Source organism: Mugil cephalus, chromosome 13 (genome assembly GCF_022458985.1).
Source record: "Mugil cephalus isolate CIBA_MC_2020 chromosome 13, CIBA_Mcephalus_1.1, whole genome shotgun sequence".
Classification (NCBI taxonomy): Eukaryota; Metazoa; Chordata; class Actinopteri; order Mugiliformes; family Mugilidae; genus Mugil; species Mugil cephalus.
Genome location: NC_061782.1, coordinates 26,617,974 through 26,635,002, shown reverse-complemented (window position 1 = coordinate 26,635,002; position 17,029 = coordinate 26,617,974). Strand labels below are relative to the sequence as shown.

Genomic DNA, 17,029 nt, shown 5'->3' with positions numbered 1-17,029 from the left:
ACACTGCAATCTAGAGTGGACCATCTGACAACGAAAATTAAACACCTGGATGAAAAATGTGAGGACCTTGTGGCGCGCTCAAGGAGGAACAATATTAGGATCATAGGAATACCGGAGGGAAAAGAAGGACCATGGCCCAGAGATTTCATCGCACAACTTCTAACCGAAGCGCTGTCTCTGCCGGAGGAACCGCTGATTGACCGGGCACACAGGATAAACCGCCAGAAACCGAAACCCAAAGACCCCCCGCGTAGGGCCACAGAAAAGAATAACCTGGAATACCAGGGGCGGAAAATATTCATATTTCCAGACTTTCCCTCTTCTGTGGTCAAGCAGAGAGCCGCATTCACTAAAGTTAGAGGAATGTTACGAGGAAGATCAGACGTCAGATACGGACTGATTTATCCGGCCAGACTGATGGTGACGCACGGAGGAGTGAAGACGTCGTTTACCGACCCGAAGGAAGCTCAACATTACGCCGAGAAACATTTTGGACAGCCACAGTAGGCTTTGACATTGAACTGGACACACCAGGCTGCCTGACCGAGTGGATAATGAGCTGCATATAGACATTCATCTTCCAGAACGGAGGGCTACGAGAGGACACTGACTGTCGTGAGACATCACCGATGTGGCGAACTTGGTGGTACTCTTTCCTCTCTCTCTCGCCCTCTTCTCCGTCCTTTGCTCGTTTGTTCGCGGGGAGAGTAATAGCCTGCATTTCCGAATAGCATATGTTTAATGTGTTGAATCTGAACAGATGAACCGCCCTAGCAGATATGCATACTGGTTTCATTTCCCAAAATTCAGGGTAGGACTGTGTTACAGTTAAATTGTTTTCAAGCTACAGTGAAAATGTTTTTGTTATATTCAAACTTAAGACATTTGACGAGCTATATATTTTGAGAAACGCTAGTTACTTAGGTTAACAAGGGTTAACAGTAACAGCTCAGGGAAGTATTAGATTTTGGTTGGATTATTATTATTATTATTATTTTTATCTTTCTTTCTACGTTTTGAACACTTCTCGAAGCATTCTCGCACCATGCCCGTTTGGTACTGGCTAGAAATGTCTTTGTTTTTGGTCTACTCAGTTTGTTCAAGGGGATTGAAGGGAGTTTATGGGAAGGGAGAGGGAGGGATGGGACTTAGCCGTCTAGCTACTGTAAAATCACAACCTAAAGGTGGACTAATTGAAACAGATATTTACTCAGCTTTTTTGTGATGTCAACACAAAATGATCTATATACAAGAGAAAGGGGAAGTTTAACTTTAGCTAGCTGGAATGTGCGTGGACTGAACAACCTGATAAAAAGGGGTAAAGTCTTTGCTCATCTTAAATCATTAGCCCCAGATATGATATTCTTACAAGAAACCCATTTGAAAAAGGACTCTCATACCAGATTAAGGTGTAAAAGGATGAATAATATTTTCCACTCATCTTTTAATGCTAAAGCGAGAGGTACAGCGATAATAAGGAAAGGCGTCCCCTTCATCCACAAAGACACCATTTCTGATAAGGAAGGTCGCTTTTTGATTGTAACTGGGGAAATATATTCTACACCTCTCACCTTGATGAATATATATGCTCCGAACATAGACAATCCATCATTCTTTCAGAAGGTGATGTCTCTTATACCAGATTTGTCCCAAACTAATTTAATTATCACAGGAGATTTCAATTGTGTGTTATATCCGTATTTAGATAGATCTTCCACTTGGAGAATGGAGAAAAGCAACTCAAGTGTCTTTCTTAATACATTTATCAACAATACTAATTTGTCTGACATTTGGAGAACTGCTAATCCGACTGGCAGGGATTACTCCTTTTTCTCGGCAAGGCATAACTCATACAGCAGGATAGATTATTTTCTCATAGATGCAAAACTGATGCCATATGCCATAACTGCGAAATACCACAACATTCTGATCTCAGATCACAGCCCCCTCACGTGCACTCTGAATATTTTAAATATGGTGAAGCCGCAGACAAACTGGAGGTTAAACCCTCTGTTATTAACCGAAAAAGAGTTTTGTGATTGTTTAGAAGCTCAGATATCCCTCTATTTTGATACTAATGATAATTCAGAAACGACCCCTGCTACACTCTGGGAGGCATTTAAAGCTTTTCTTAGAGGCTCTATTATTTCATTTGAAGCATTCAGAAGGAAAAGGAACAAGGCTAGGTTACTTGAACTAGACAACCAAATTAACCTTCTCGATAAAGAGAATGCCCAGTCTCCTTCCAGTGATTTACATAAAAAAATATCAGTCTTAAAATATGAATATAACAAGATACTCTCGGCAAGGATTAGTAAGGCATTTTTGTATACTAAACAGAAATATTTTGAGTTTAGTGACAAGCCACACAGACTCTTAGCCCGACAACTCAGAAAACAGGAAAATGATCGCACAATACATAAAATTAAATCTGAAAAAGGTGAGGTTCTCATCAAACCCAAGGATATTAACGATCGGTTTCTCCAATTTTATAAAAACTTGTACACTTCCAAAAATGTTACAGATAGCTATGCAGAATTTCTTAGATAAATGTAATCTCTCCCAACTAGATGAACACGAGTCGGCTCAGCTGAACTCTGAAATTTCTATTGAAGAAGTTAAAAAAGCCATCCCTTCACTTAAAAGCAATAAAGCCTCTGGCCCTGATGGCCTCTCTTTGGCCATCAGGGCTTTTGCCCTTATCTACATAAGGTGTTTACTCAAGCCCGCATCGATGGTGTCCTACCTTAACAGAAGCAGTCATTACTGCTATACATAAAAAGGGTAAGGACCCAGAAGAGGTAGGCTCTTTTCATCCTGTTTCCCTCTTAAACCAAGATGGGAAATTATTTTCTAAAATTTTAGCAAATAGATTAAGCCCCTTTTTAGAGAAATTAGTGCATTCAGACCAGACTGGTTTTATACCTAGCAGAAATTCCTTTTTCAATCTTAGACGATTATTTAACATCATGTATGCTACAGACAGACCAAAAGAAGAGTTAGCCATTCTCTCACTCGATGCTGAGAAGGCATTTGACCAAGTTGAGTGGCCTTATCTATTTGAAATCTTAAAAAGATTCAATTTTGGGGAAAAATTTATTTCAATGGTAAAACTTCTCTATAAGGACCTTTGTGCTCAGATACTCACAAACCAAATATTGTCTCCCCATTTTAATCTACATAGAGGAATGAGACAAGGGTGCCCCCTATCGCCCTTGATTTTTGCTTTAGCAATCAAACCCCTTGCCGAGAGTATCCGCTCAGACCCTTTGATTCATGGTTACAACACACATAAATCTTTAAAAAAAAAAAATCATTATATGCTGATGATGTTTTGTTATTCATCTCTCAGCCGCAAGTCATGATTCCGCAGGTACTCGATAAAATCAATTCTTTTGGGACCTTTTCTGGTTATAAGATAAATTGGAATAAAAGTGAGCCAATGCCCGTACATGTACAGAATAATGCCTGGTTACAGAACCTCCCTTTTCGTATTTCTCCAGAAAAAATTACATATTTCAGAATTCAGATCACAAAGTGCCACTCCCATTTATTTAAGGAGAATTTCCCACCACTGTTGTCTAAATTACAGTCAAATATACAGTTTTGGAAGTCCTTACCAATATCATTACTGGGCAGAGTCAATGGTATTAAAATGATTTTCTTGCCCCAGTTACTGTATTTATTTCAGAACATTCCAGTGTTTCTTCCTAAATCCTTATTTAAAAAAATAGACTTGAACGTGCTTCCTTTTTTTGGGACTACAAAACTACTACAAAACACCATTGTAAATCTAAATTGGAGGGGGGCTTGGCACTCCCAAATTTTTTTATCATATTATTGGGCCTCACAAATTAGGATGATGGCATACTGGCTAGATGACACAGCAACCCCACCAAACTGGCTCGAATTAGAACAAGAGACATGCCAGCCTAACTCTATGGGTGCCATTCTTCTAGCACCTTGCACTATTGAGAAGTCTTTATACAATTGCAATGTGATGATCCATAGTACAGTGCGCATTTGGAAACAAATAAAGTCACACTTTAAGTTGAAACCCATATTTTATGTACTTCCTATCGCTGGAAACCCTACCTTTTCACCATCCATTATGGATAATACCTTCAATCTCTGGAGGAATATAGGCATCCATACAATAGGAGACCTATACATTGAGGGCATATTCACATCCTTTGCACAATTACAGAGTAAGTATAATCTACCAGAAAGTAGTTTTTTTTAGGTATTTGCAAATTAGAGACTATGTAAGAACACATCTGCAAGACTTTGAGACTTTTAGAGGCTCTTGTCTTGATCGATGCCTCCGGCCCATGTCTTGCTCAGAAAAAACGATATCTTACATATATGACACTTTGCAATCTATCAGTCCAGTGAACTCCACCCTAATAAAGACAAAATTGGAGGAAGAGACACTGAGATCTCGGACACTCTGTGGGAAAAGAGTTTGGAACACACTCACTGATGCTCCAATAATGCTAGGCACTGCCTAATCCAATTTAAAATTTTACATCGTCTTCATTACTCTAAGGAAAGGTTACATAGAATATACCCTGAGTTGGCCCCTACATGTGACAGATGCCACGCAACAGACGACATGCTGCGTCAAAGCTTTGCTATATGTGATAGGGTCAAGATCTTTTGGTTTAATATCGTCAGTTTAATATCTGAAATACTTCACATATAGTTAGATCCTAAACCACTCACTATTATTCTGGGAGTGTTAGATGATGTTAAAAAGTTAAACAACTCCCAACAATGTTTCCTCTCTTCTTGTCTCATCGTTGCAAAGAAGTTACTTCTCATGCACTGGAAAAAGAAAGAAGCACCCACCACAAAGATGTGGCTTAGTGATCTTACTAACACTCTCCATTTAGAGAGAATAAAATATACTCTTATGGATAAACTCCTCTATTTGACAAAATTTGGTCACCTCTCATTCAGTATCTCACACCTCGTAGTGGCAATTAATTTTTCTCCTTTATTACAACAAAGTAGTGAATAGACGGTAGGGTACGGCTGGGTGGGTGGATAGGTGGGTAGGTGGGGGGTATTTGCTTAGGTTTTGTCTTTTTAGTTTATCATTTCTTCATCTGTATTTTGCATCCTACATGTTTGACTGTCCTTTCATTTTCCTTTGTTATATCATAAAACAAAAAGAGGGCGCTTTGTCCTAGCTGCACACATTCCTGTGTGGATATACATTGCTCACTTGTATGTTTGTTGTAACTGTGTGACACTGGAACAGTGTGCTCTAATGAAAATATTTGAAACTTTCCTTCTCCCCCACAGAGTCCAAACTCCTCCTCACAACCGAACCAGCCCTACGGATGAGCTTGTCCAGATGTCTCCTGTTCTTCTCTGTCAGGCTGCCCTCCCAACAGTTCATCTTCCATCTAGTTTGTTATCGATGTGGACACCCAGGTCAATGTCAACCCCTTCACTGTTGACTGGAAGTGTGTGTGTGTGTGTGTGTAGTGGTGGTGGTGGTGGTGGTGGTGGGGGGGGGGTTGTGGCACCATCCCTTGGGGGGCCTCTGTGCTGCTCCTGACAGACCCTGTTCTCGGCCGCTCCTCCAGGTGCGAGTGAGCCCTGTGGAGCATGTAGAGCACTGCATCTTCAACCCCAATGTGCTCCTGATAAGCAAACTGAAGAGGGTCCTGAGCATGTTCTACCTGAGGCCTCAGGTGGTGAAGAACCAGTCTCTCCAGAGTCTTCATCAGACTGGAGGTGAGGGCCACTGGCCTGTAGTCATTCATCTCAGCCAGCCACCTAACTTTAGGGACTGGCACGAGACACAATGTCTTCCACAGAACCGGTACCCTCCCCAGATGGAGGCTCCTGTTGAAGGTAGTTCAAGTGAAGAAGATTCACTGGAGGGGCACAGCCAGTTGAGCTGCACAATCCTTAAGCAGCCTGGGGCACACACCATCTGGTCCAGCTGCTTTATGTGGTCGTAGTCTCCTGAGCTCCGTCCTCACCTCGTCCATAGTCAGTGCCAGAGGCAGGCTGACGTTGCCGCTGCTGGTGTGCGTGGTGTTGACCCCAGATGTTCAGCTGCTTGTCTCATAAGTTGACCAAGAGATAGAGGTGCTCCATCTGCTCTTGGTGGGTGTGCAGTAGCTGTCAATGAAGGTGGATTTGGAGTTGAGGGGGGAGGAGGTGGAATGGGGGCAGGGAGGGTGACTGGCCCAGCTGCAGGGGAGGTGTCAAACCTGTTGAAAAACTGATTGAGCTGGTTGGCCTTTTCCACACCTCCTTCTGTCGCCTGGCTGCTTCCATAGCCTGTGATTGTCCTTATCCCCCTCAACACTTCTCTGGTGTCATTGTTCCTCAGCTTGCCCTCCACCTTCCATCTGTAGTCCTGCTTTGCTTGACTCAGACTCTTCTTCAGTTGTTGCTGAGTGAGTCTGAGCTTTTCCCTGTCATGCTCCCTGAAGGTCTGTTTCTTCCTGTTGAGAAGCTCCTCGATGTTACTGTTGATCCAGTGTTTATTGTTAGGGCGAACTGTCCACCTTGGATGAGAGTTTTCCTGCAGAAGTTTATGTAGTCTGTGATACAGTCCACCGTGTTGTTAATTCCACAGTCTACATCTTCTCCATAAACTCTAGAAGCCCCCAACAATACACTCCAATCTGTTTCTGCCAAAACAGTCCTTCAGGGCTTCACCGGCCTCAGTTGTCCACTTCCTGGATGTGTGGTTAGATGCATGCAACCTCCGTATGGAGGGGATGTATGAGGGCTGGAGGTAGACCAGGTTGATGTCTGATCTACCCAGCGGTGGTAAGGCTGCAGCACTGTAAGCGTCTAGGTCCAGTGTGTTGTTTCCTCTTGTAGGACAGTCAACATATTGCACAAAGCTGGGCAGACTAGAAGTGAGGCTGGCATGGTTAAAGTCCCCAGAAATCACAATAACTGCCTTGGGGTGTTGCGCCTGTACACAACCAGCCCCCCTCCTTTCTTCTTACCGCAGGCTTTAAAGTCTCTGTCTGGTCGTACCGTTGTGAAGCCGGTTATATCTACACACGAGTCCTCAACATGGTTATCCAGCCAGGACTCAGTGAAGAGAAACAGACTCCATTCCCAATACTTGTAATGAGTCTTCACAAGTGCTTCCAGTTCTTCGCACTTGTTGGGCAGGGAGTTAACGTTCCCCATGAGAATCAACAGTAGGCATGGTTTGTATCTCCGCCTATTAGCCCTCAGCTTATTGTGGCTCTGCATCCATGGAACCGTGCTCTCAACTCTGAAGGAATATCATGCCAGATTCCATGTTTATTCCTCCATAGAGCCAGTAGATCCATCCTTGCATAGGTTCTCCTCTCCATGTTGCCCAGAGTTGAGAGAAAGTCATCAGAAAACATAAGAAAAACACATAAAAACAGCACAACGCTTGCGAGGTACTTGGACTTCATTCGGCGCATGTGCACCAGTCAGACTTGCCCAGAATTGTGTTTTGCCCTTGGACCTGTATAAGTTCCTGATGTCATACGTGGAAACCCTGGAGAAGAAAATCAGCAGCTTCCTGCAAAGACAGCTTGGCTTGCCCAGAAACCTGAGCAATTCTGCCCTCTATGGCACTTTGAATGCCCTTCTAAAGCCTCACTGAGGATTTTGTGGTCTTAAGAACAAAAGCACGGCAGTAGCTCAGGAGGTATAATAACTGAAAGTTTGGTGGATCAATTCCACCCTATCCCTAGTGTGTGAGGAAGAGAAGGGGGTCCATGTTTTTATTTTGCTGAAAGAGTGCATATATGTGTGTGTACACATACAGCATGCACACACACAACTCTGAACATGGCTTTGAGATTAAAATGGAACTTATTGGTACATTTTTGTCCACCAATTACTCAAGAGGGTAGTAAATTTAAAATCTGATGCTACACACATAACCTAAATTACAATTACAACAATTAATAGAATAGAATATGCATATAAAATATAAGGCGCTAATCTGAATCTCCATATCTGTTTAAAACCCCTCATCACTTACACACATAAAAGACACAACTGCCCTCTATATAGTTTAAATGGCATCATGAGTATTATCATAATATGAATTACATTACATTTACAAAGAATACTATAGCTGTTTGTAACAGATATCATAACATCATGGTATGACTGACTTTTTTTATTCTTCATACCTGGTTGACAGCATCAGGCCAGTTCTGTGTCTCTAGACAGAAGGAGCTGTGCTTTCCATATTTACACCCACCCTTTCCCATTATAGAGCCATCCAGGAAGTTGGCAGTATAGAACTGCACTCCTGGTTGGTTGGTCCAAACATCCAAGACACGGCCACTGGCTGGATGACAGACTCTGAAATTAAGAAAGTTTTCCTTAGACTTTACTAAAGAGAACAGTATGTGTGTAATGTATGTAAGGAAGGAAATGTCTGCTTCAGCAAACCTGGCGACATGTCTCTCTTCCCAGGTATCTCTGGGTGATGACAGACAGAAATTGTGGTCAAATCCCAGACCTGGAACTTCTTTGAGTCGAGGGCCAATGAGAACCAGCTTTCTGAGGTCAAAGGGTGTACCTTCCACTGATCTGATTTCTCCTGTGGATAATTGATTAATGATTGGTATTTCAATACTATTATCAGATACAGTGACACATCCCTTTCTCTGAAAACACCATAGGACATTTATGGTTAATTCGTTGTTTATTAAAGCACAATGCCTACAATGCAGCAGCTAAACAAAAAATGTAAACAAGAAATGTGCAAACTTTGGGAGTATATATAAAAAAATAAAATAGATAAAATATATTGTGTATATAAAAAGCCCAAACTTAATGAAAATGCTCCATATAATCACCTCACTCGGAATAAACAAAGCCAAACCAAACCAATGGAATTTCATTCAATTTCACAAGGGTAGAATAGTTGTTTTTCCAAACCAATTGAAAGTTATGTAAATGGTGAATCGGAATGAAGTCAGGCTCCGTTCTGTCTGCGCATGCTCTGTCTTGACGTAAATGCTTTTTTCATAACAGCTGTGAAAGAACTAGACATTATCACACACTTAAGTGGCAGAAAAAATAGAAATACTAAATTGTTTAAAAAGGTCCATCAAATATTAATTGAAGCTGGGATAGACCGAAGCATGGAACAAATTTCGAACTGCTGGAAAACCTGAAAGACCAGCTACTACTGCTAAACAACACAATAGCAAAAGTGGACATGACCCCACAAACTTTGTTTGTTTCTTTAATAGTGTACAAACTATAGGAACTACAATAGCAACTACTATGGTGATTAGATGAGAGATTAGTCACGTGATGTTTCCATCAATCTGCGCATGTCACACATCTGTAAAACAGCTGTTCTGATTAAAAGTAGTTGCACATACATCAGATTAGAATAGATCACCTCACATGTATAGTTCACCTGAAACCTTCGAAAGGACAAAAAAGCTTGAGTTTGGGATTTAAATACTTTACCTGTAGGAACTGATGTATCATCCACAGGAAGGTAGGACGGTGCATTAATGAACACTTGGTGGTCGTAGATATCTGCTGCACCCTAAATCCATGAGCACACACATGCATTTTCAGAAACAAACACAACTTATACATAACCATCACAACAGTTAGGTGGAGACAAAACCACAGAGAAGAATAGGTGGCTACTGATATCAAAATGTCATCTTGCTGTGTTGTAGGAAACCATAATCTAAGGACTAAGGTTAAGAACTCCAAACTCCAATTTTATTGTATACCAGCTGCCACTCCAAGCCAAAAAGATTGGTGGTTTAATGAGAAAAAGCCAAGGCATCATCAAAATGATTTTATGTGCATCTACAAATTAGGCATTTGTAGGTTTGGTTACTGCTTTGAAGATTGTTCATGTCCAACTAATCACAAATTAGTGCATTAGATAACTTCTAGTTGTATGTCTGCTTGTGCAGTTTGCTGTTCAGTTCAATTCAGTGTACACACTGGTTTCTCTATCAAGTGTAATCCTGTCAGATTGTCCATCATAGTGTTATTGTGTAGGGATATACCAAGAAGCAAAAACTGTTACCACCAGGCTCTGAGGTGGCAACAAGGAGGGAGGCTAAATTAACTTATTTACAAATGAATGAGATATGTAGGAAAGTAAGGTGTCAGTCATGTCAGCAGTGTGTGGTTGCGTGGTCAATGTGGTGAGGTGTATGTTGTATGGTGCAATAAACCAAACAAAAGAAGCCACAACGGCAGGTCTGGGGCCTGTTGGGAGAGAGCTGTGAGAGAGAGAGAAGCTAAACAGAAGGTCGTCTTTATTGCCCTCTGGATAGCCCAGCCTACATGGGCAGGCAGAAGTACGACCCTCCCACTCTACCCCTTAACTACTCCCCGTACCTGCCACAGACAGCAGAAGTAAACAGGTAGGCAGAGTGGGAGGGATCTTCACAAAACAAACTTGCGTTTTCTTCCCCCTTTTGTCAAAAACAAGACACAAACAAGACTCAAACTGCTAGTCAGAGTGTATAGTATAATGTGTAATGTATAATCTATTCATGTGGGTTGTTTCGCCTCCTGCTAAGCCCCACCTTCCAAAACACAGCATCATGTGTACTGACACAAAAGAAGCCAATACAGCTGATAATTTGACCATACCTGTCCAGCCAGGTTGAAGTAGGAGTGGTTGGTGAGGTTAATGGGGGTTGTTTTGGTAGACCTGGCTCGGTATTCAGCAGTTAGGGTTTCCCCCTAAAAAACAACTCAAATCTTACTCAATTCACAAAATAAACAACTGATGTTCTCAACCTACAAGTTGGTTTGTTTGACATACACAGACACCATATTACAGTTTTCTTATCTTCAGACATAATTATGAGGAGATGTTGGTGTTCCCTGCTTGACAGCTTCAACTGTGACTTGAGTTCTTGTGCCAGTTGTTTTGAGTTTTTGCAATGGTGTTCTGATCCGATGCTGTCAACTATTGGGCGGAGAGGGGTTTCTTTTTTGGGAATTTTTGGTGTTCTGTATGTCCAGGGGGTGGTGTTGGCTGTGGGTATCAGGTGTTCGTATGTGTCCGGTGTTGTTTTGTTACTTTGTAGCAAAGGTTTTAGTAATGATTTCAAAGTCCTGTCTCCTAACATGGATTCCATCTGTTTTTCGTATGTTTCTGTGTCCATGACGACTGTTGTTCTTCCTTTATCGGCCAGTAGGATGGTAATGGTTTTGTTTCTTTTTAGTGGTTTAATTGCCTGTTGTTGTTCCTTCGTGATGTTGCTTGGTGGAAGTTTGGCAGACTTTAAAATTCCTGACACTCCATTCTGGAGTTCTGCTTTTTGTCCGTGATCTTGATTGGCATGCCAATTCTGTTGCTAGGGTGTATTCTTCGTGTGGTATTTTTACGGGTGTAATGGTGAAATTTAGGCCTTTTGCTAGGACCCTTTTTTCTGTTTCGGTCAGGGTGTGTTTGAACAGGTTTTGCACCCATTTTTCATTGGTTTGTAGTTGGTTTGGTTTGTTTGGTTTGTTTGCCTCTGCTTTTTTCTTTCCATTAGTTTGTTTAGTTTCTTGATGATGCGTTGTTTGGATAGGTTAGGTTAGGATAGGTTTTTTTATTTGTCAATCTTATGAGTCACATAAAAATGAAATTGTGTTTCACAAAACCACTGTTTGAGATCAGTGCATTAATTTCAACAATAAATAAATAAAACATGGATAATAAAAATAACATATGAAATAAATGATCATGAATAAAAGAAGATAAAAATTATCATTGGATAAACACCCTAAAATCAGTTCATGCAATTCACATTCTTTTGCTAAGGAGTCTGATCACTGTGGGGAAGAAGCTGTTCAACGTGCGAGTGGTCCTTGCTTTGATACTTCGATACCTTCTTCCAGACTGCATGATTGTGAACATGCTGTGAGGGGGATGTGTGGGGTCCTTTAGAATGTCCTCTGCTCTGCATGGGCTCTGTAGATGTCCGGCAGATGTGGCAGTGACCCACCAATGATTTTCTCTGCTGTTCTCACTACCCTTTTTAGATTATGCCTCTCTTCTGCTGTGTTCCTCCAGGTCTATACAATGCCTGGATGTGGCAAAGCAGCCTTGTAGAGCTGTAATGGCCTCCTGTGGCCACACTCTAACTTCCCCGGTGGCTCTTGTCTCACCTTTGGTCTATATGCACAGCTGCCGATATGGTAAATGGTAAGTGGTCTTGCTCTTATATAACGCTTTTCTACCTACTCAAAGGTACTCAAAGCGCTTTTACAGTCAGAGACACATCCACCCATTCACTCACACAAGCACACACACATTCACACACCAGCGCCAGTTGCAACTGGGGGTTCAGTGTCTTGCTCAAGGACACTTCGGCATATGGCACACTCGGGGGATCGAACCGCTAACCCTTCCACCGTCCACCGTTCATGGACAACCCGCTCTACCTACTGAGCCATAGACGCCCCAAATATGGGGTAATGGGGCCGCAGTGTATGCATTCTTCAGGTTTGTATACAAGTGGTCCAATATTTTTTCCCCTCTTGTTGCACATGTCACATGCTGGTGGAAGTGAGGTAGGACGGACTTCAGTTTGGCCCTGTTGAAGTCCCCAGCTATGATATAAAGGGCATGGGGGTGCACAGTCTGTAACTGACTGATTGTGGTATAAAGTTCTTCAACAAAATGTAGGTGTGCATTTATTTCCTCTTCCATATTGTGCTCCAGTGTGTAATGTTCTTTGAAACCGTCCATTTCCTTTTTTATTTGTGTGTTGATTTTGTCTATTTTGTTTGCTGTTGTTATAATCCGTTCTCTGATAAGAGACTTTTTTTTGCTTTGTTGATGATATTTTCGGCGTTTTTTGTTGAATTAGGGCTTTTTATTTTCAGGCTTGTCGGTGTTACTTCCTCAGCTTTGCAACGAAGGTTGAATCTCAGAGGTTTTTTTTTGGTGTGCTTGCTTTTTTCCCCGAATTTCTCCAGTTGACGAAATGTCTTAACACAATCATATCCAAAATTTCCACGTAATACATTAATGAGGTTCATTATGTCTTATTTTAGATATATATTACGGTTTTCTTATCTTCAGACATAATTATGAGGCCGGCCTGACAGACTCTGATAGGTCTGGCAGGCCGGCCAGCTGATAAATGACATACGTCAGATGACGCTTCTGAGGAAGACTGGAGTCACAGTTGAAACTGACAAGCAGGTAACACGAACATCTCCTCATAATTATGTCTGAAAATAAGAAAACCATAATATATATCGAAAATAAGACATAATGAACCTCATTAATCTACATACACAGACACCATCCCAGCCAAAAGATAAATAAAAAAGTTAGGGCTATGAAGATCACTCGTGTGTTTTTACCTGTAGGGTGTAGGCAACAGATGCCTGAACCTCTCCAGGATAACCTTGGTCTCCATCTGGGCTGGTAAGACTCAGCTGCACTCCACTTTTCATTGCTGTAGCACACCAGATAGCCTGGACACACACATGCGCGCACAAATGTGAATGTGCTCACATGCACACACAAAGTGGAAGTAGCCAGAGCCAAGTCTTGTGTGACATGATGTGTGTCATGATGTAAAATGAAATATTGCTGCTATATTTATTAATTCAGCTGTTGAATATTAATTCTGGTCCAAGCAACTAATAATGTGAAAGAATTATCATTAGTGCTTGCAAGATTGATAGTGGACAGAGAAAATAATTGTTTAATGTTTAGACCAGGGGTGCCCACTACGTCCATCGTGATTGATCAATATAGCACCAGCACCAACTGCGCCAGTTACCAGAAACATTTAGCTGCTGATCTTGCTGCAGAATGCCTTCAAAGCACAAAGTCAATGAAACATAGATTTCACTTAGTCCTACCTTATTAAAGGCCTTCAGGCCTCCATGCAGTGAATTTGGTCCATTGTTGATATCTAGTTGGTATTCTTGTCCCTCTACTGTAAAGCGTCCCTGTGCAATCCTGTTGGCCACACGGCCCACCACAGCACCCAGATACCGTTTATCAGCCACATATCCTGAAACCACAACACAAAATAAGTTTTTTAATATCCAAATCCAGCCTGCCAGAAATTGTATTTCCTAGTTAGGCTATTAAGCTATGGAAGCCAGCCCATCTCCTTCTGCCCTTTGCTTCCGTCTGTGTGCTGGAGGAATGTTGCTTAATTCATTACATGTAACATGTCTTTCAGAGCCATTTTGTTACATTCTTTAACTTTTATATCCCAAATCATCGTTATATCATGTTTACAAATAGAACTTCAGCATACATTTGGCACTGATGAACATGACTTAAATACAAGACCATACATTGTTTAACTGTAAGGGGTGATAGAGAAAAACACATAAATACCAAAGTCTTCAGGTGATTTTGTCTCTTGATCTCAGTGTCTCGCTGGATATAAATAAACACAGACGAAATGCTGCTGCTGTCTCTTATAGATCTCTATTGACCCTCTGACCTGAAGCATATCCGCTCTGTTTGTTGTTTCTATGGCCTAAAGTTTTTGACATAGCTGTCCACAATTCAGATTATAACTATAAATGTAGCATGCATGCAATGATCATACCAATATGATGGTAGCAGCAGTGAAAATAAATATTCTGTTAAAACATACAGATTTTTGTTAACATTGAGGAAAATGTATTAACATATTAATATTTTTATACATTAATAATATATGGCTAATCAACTACTAGTCAATACCACATGTATTATGGAATTACAGACAGTCAACTCACAGTCAAATGCTTTTTGTTAATTCTGATATGGATTAATTGTTTTATTTTTGTTATTTTTTAATTCATTACCAAATCAACTTAAAGCATGTTTAGTCAGATAATACCAAAATGCACCAATATCACTAATGATGATGGCGTTTATATACATACAGCAGATAAAATAAATATTGAAAACATCACAATTAGTAGTCATAATAAGCAGATGCTTAAAGGTGCTATTGACATGAAATTCTCACCAGGTGTTGGTAACAACTCAAGTAATCCATACATGGAAAGAAACCAAAACAAATAATAAAAATACATCTAATAATGTAAAATAACAGAGGGAAAAAGTATTGAACATACGCAGAAAGGGAGGTGGAAAAAAGCATGGAAAGCCAAGACACCAACTGAAATTTGTCAGTGATCAGAAAGCCATCCTGAACCTTGTCAATGCAAATGAATATTAGCTGGTTTTAGTTCTCTCCATAGATTTTCAATTGGACATTAAAGGCCTTCTTAACAGGACGAAGAGAGGCTTCATGGCAAAAGATCATGGACTGTTCAAAAGGAGCTGAGAGGGACACTGAGTGAGGCTAGGAACAACTATAAGGAGAAGATTGAGGCCAAGATGGGACAGAACAACACAAAAGAGGTGTGGAAAGAGATGAAAAAGATAACAGTCTCGACTTCCGGTGGCTGCCCAGACGTGATGCGTGTGTAGTTCTGAGCTCCGTCTTAAAAGTCCAATAAATACACGAAATATCCCACAATTCAGAAACTATTCTAGTCTGAATTACGTGTATCACTACAAAATGTCGAGTGGGAGAGGAGCGAAGAGTAAACCGCCATCTTGTTAGCATTGCGTGTGCAAGAGAAAAGGCTAACTGGAAAAGTTAAGTCGGCTGTGAAAGAGGCAGTCGAGAAAATGCTTGCCCTGAAAACTATGATTGAAGCCTCTAATTCAGCAGTGAACAAACTCAGTATCGCAAAGCAAGCCGAGGCCGGTAAAAAGCTACAGGGGAGGCTAGATGCTACATCGGCTAATGTCAGAGATGGAGGACAGATCACAGAGGCGTAATCTCCGGCTTGTCGGCCTGCCAGAGTCAGCAGAGGGTGAAAACGGCATTCGATTTTTGCAAGATAATTTGCCCGTGTGGATCTCCTCTCTGGCCGGGGAGAAGATTAAAATTCAGTGGGCACATCGTATTCACCACCTAGGACAAGACCAACCATCCACGGACACTCATCTTCCGGCTGCTTCGCTACCAGGACAGAGAGAAAATTCTTAACAGAGCCCTCGTCTGCGCCCACACACCAAACATCCAGCGACGGGCGGACATCGACATCCAGGTTGCTCTTTTTTCCCGACTACAGCAATGATACTGCTCAGAGGAGGAAGGCATTCGACGTGGTGAGAAAACAGCTTGTCAACAGAGGACTGCAGCCATTCCTGAGATATCCAGCTACCCTGAAGGTGAGACACAACGGCTCACTGTATTTTTTTCGAATGTGTGGCAGATGCCGGGGCATTCATGGCCAGGCATGGAATGGATGGAATGTTTTGTTGTAATTGTTCTGTGTTTGTCTCAGAATAGATATTATAAGTGCGTTGCTCATTCTTCAGGGACAAATAGGACAAAGGGAGTGGCTATTGTATTCAGTAGGAAGTTAGGGGTGAAGGTGGAAAAAGCGGGTAATGATGACATTGGTAGACTGACTGACGTCTGTGTTACAATTAATAATACAAAAATTGGGAGTCACATGGGTGCAGCATCCAAGATGGCCGCAAGTTAGGGGAGCCTGCACATGCTAATGTTTTGAGTTAATAGTGTAAAACGCACATTTTAAAGTAATTTAACACTCACTCCAAGTACTTTAATTGCTAAAACGGAATATTGTAGGTAAAGGAAAGGCCTCAAAGATATGACGACTTCAAAATACTTCGAAAATTCTTCTCGCATGTCCACCCGGCTAAGACAGGCGCATGAGGATGACCAGTTGCCGCTGTTGACTGTTATCCGTTTTCTGAGGCAATCTGCGAGGGAAAAGGTGATCAATGCAACTAAGGAAAAGCGAGGATTTGTCTGGGAAAAATGACGCCTTTCTGTATTTCCAGACATGTCCAGAGAGTTAGCGCAGAAGAGGAAGGCATTCACACCGGTGAAGCGCAAACTACACGAGCTTAACATCAGATACACGCTGTCTTTCCCCGCAACGCTACACTTCAAGTGGAGGGGGAAAGACGTGGGGTGCAACACTGTCAAAGCTGCGAAGAAAGTCATTAATGAGCAATAATCGGGAGGAATTGCGGATTGAGAAT

General features: G+C 41.5%; 1 protein-coding gene across 4 annotated transcripts in view; it reads right to left on the bottom strand.

Moving 5' to 3' along the window:
* Nucleotides 1–17,029, bottom strand: part of galm (galactose mutarotase) — a 70,886-nt gene that overhangs the window by 5,722 nt on the left and 48,135 nt on the right. Inside the window, exons 3-9 of one of the 4 annotated variants that reach the window (XR_007113945.1) lie at nucleotides 13,849–14,003; nucleotides 13,342–13,455; nucleotides 10,624–10,716; nucleotides 10,366–10,442; nucleotides 9,466–9,547; nucleotides 8,431–8,581; nucleotides 8,166–8,340 (exon numbers count right to left, since the gene is read on the bottom strand). Coding sequence is in view for 3 of the 4 variants with exons in the window: in XM_047602358.1 (XP_047458314.1) it covers nucleotides 8,166–8,340; nucleotides 8,431–8,581; nucleotides 9,466–9,547; nucleotides 10,624–10,716; nucleotides 13,342–13,455; nucleotides 13,849–14,003 (770 nt within the window). In the remaining variant the exon portion in view is untranslated. The remainder of the gene's footprint in view (nucleotides 1–8,165; nucleotides 8,341–8,430; nucleotides 8,582–9,465; nucleotides 9,548–10,365; nucleotides 10,443–10,623; nucleotides 10,717–13,341; nucleotides 13,456–13,848; nucleotides 14,004–17,029) is intronic. The other 3 variants (XM_047602359.1, XM_047602358.1, XM_047602360.1) reach the window with 3 other exon arrangements.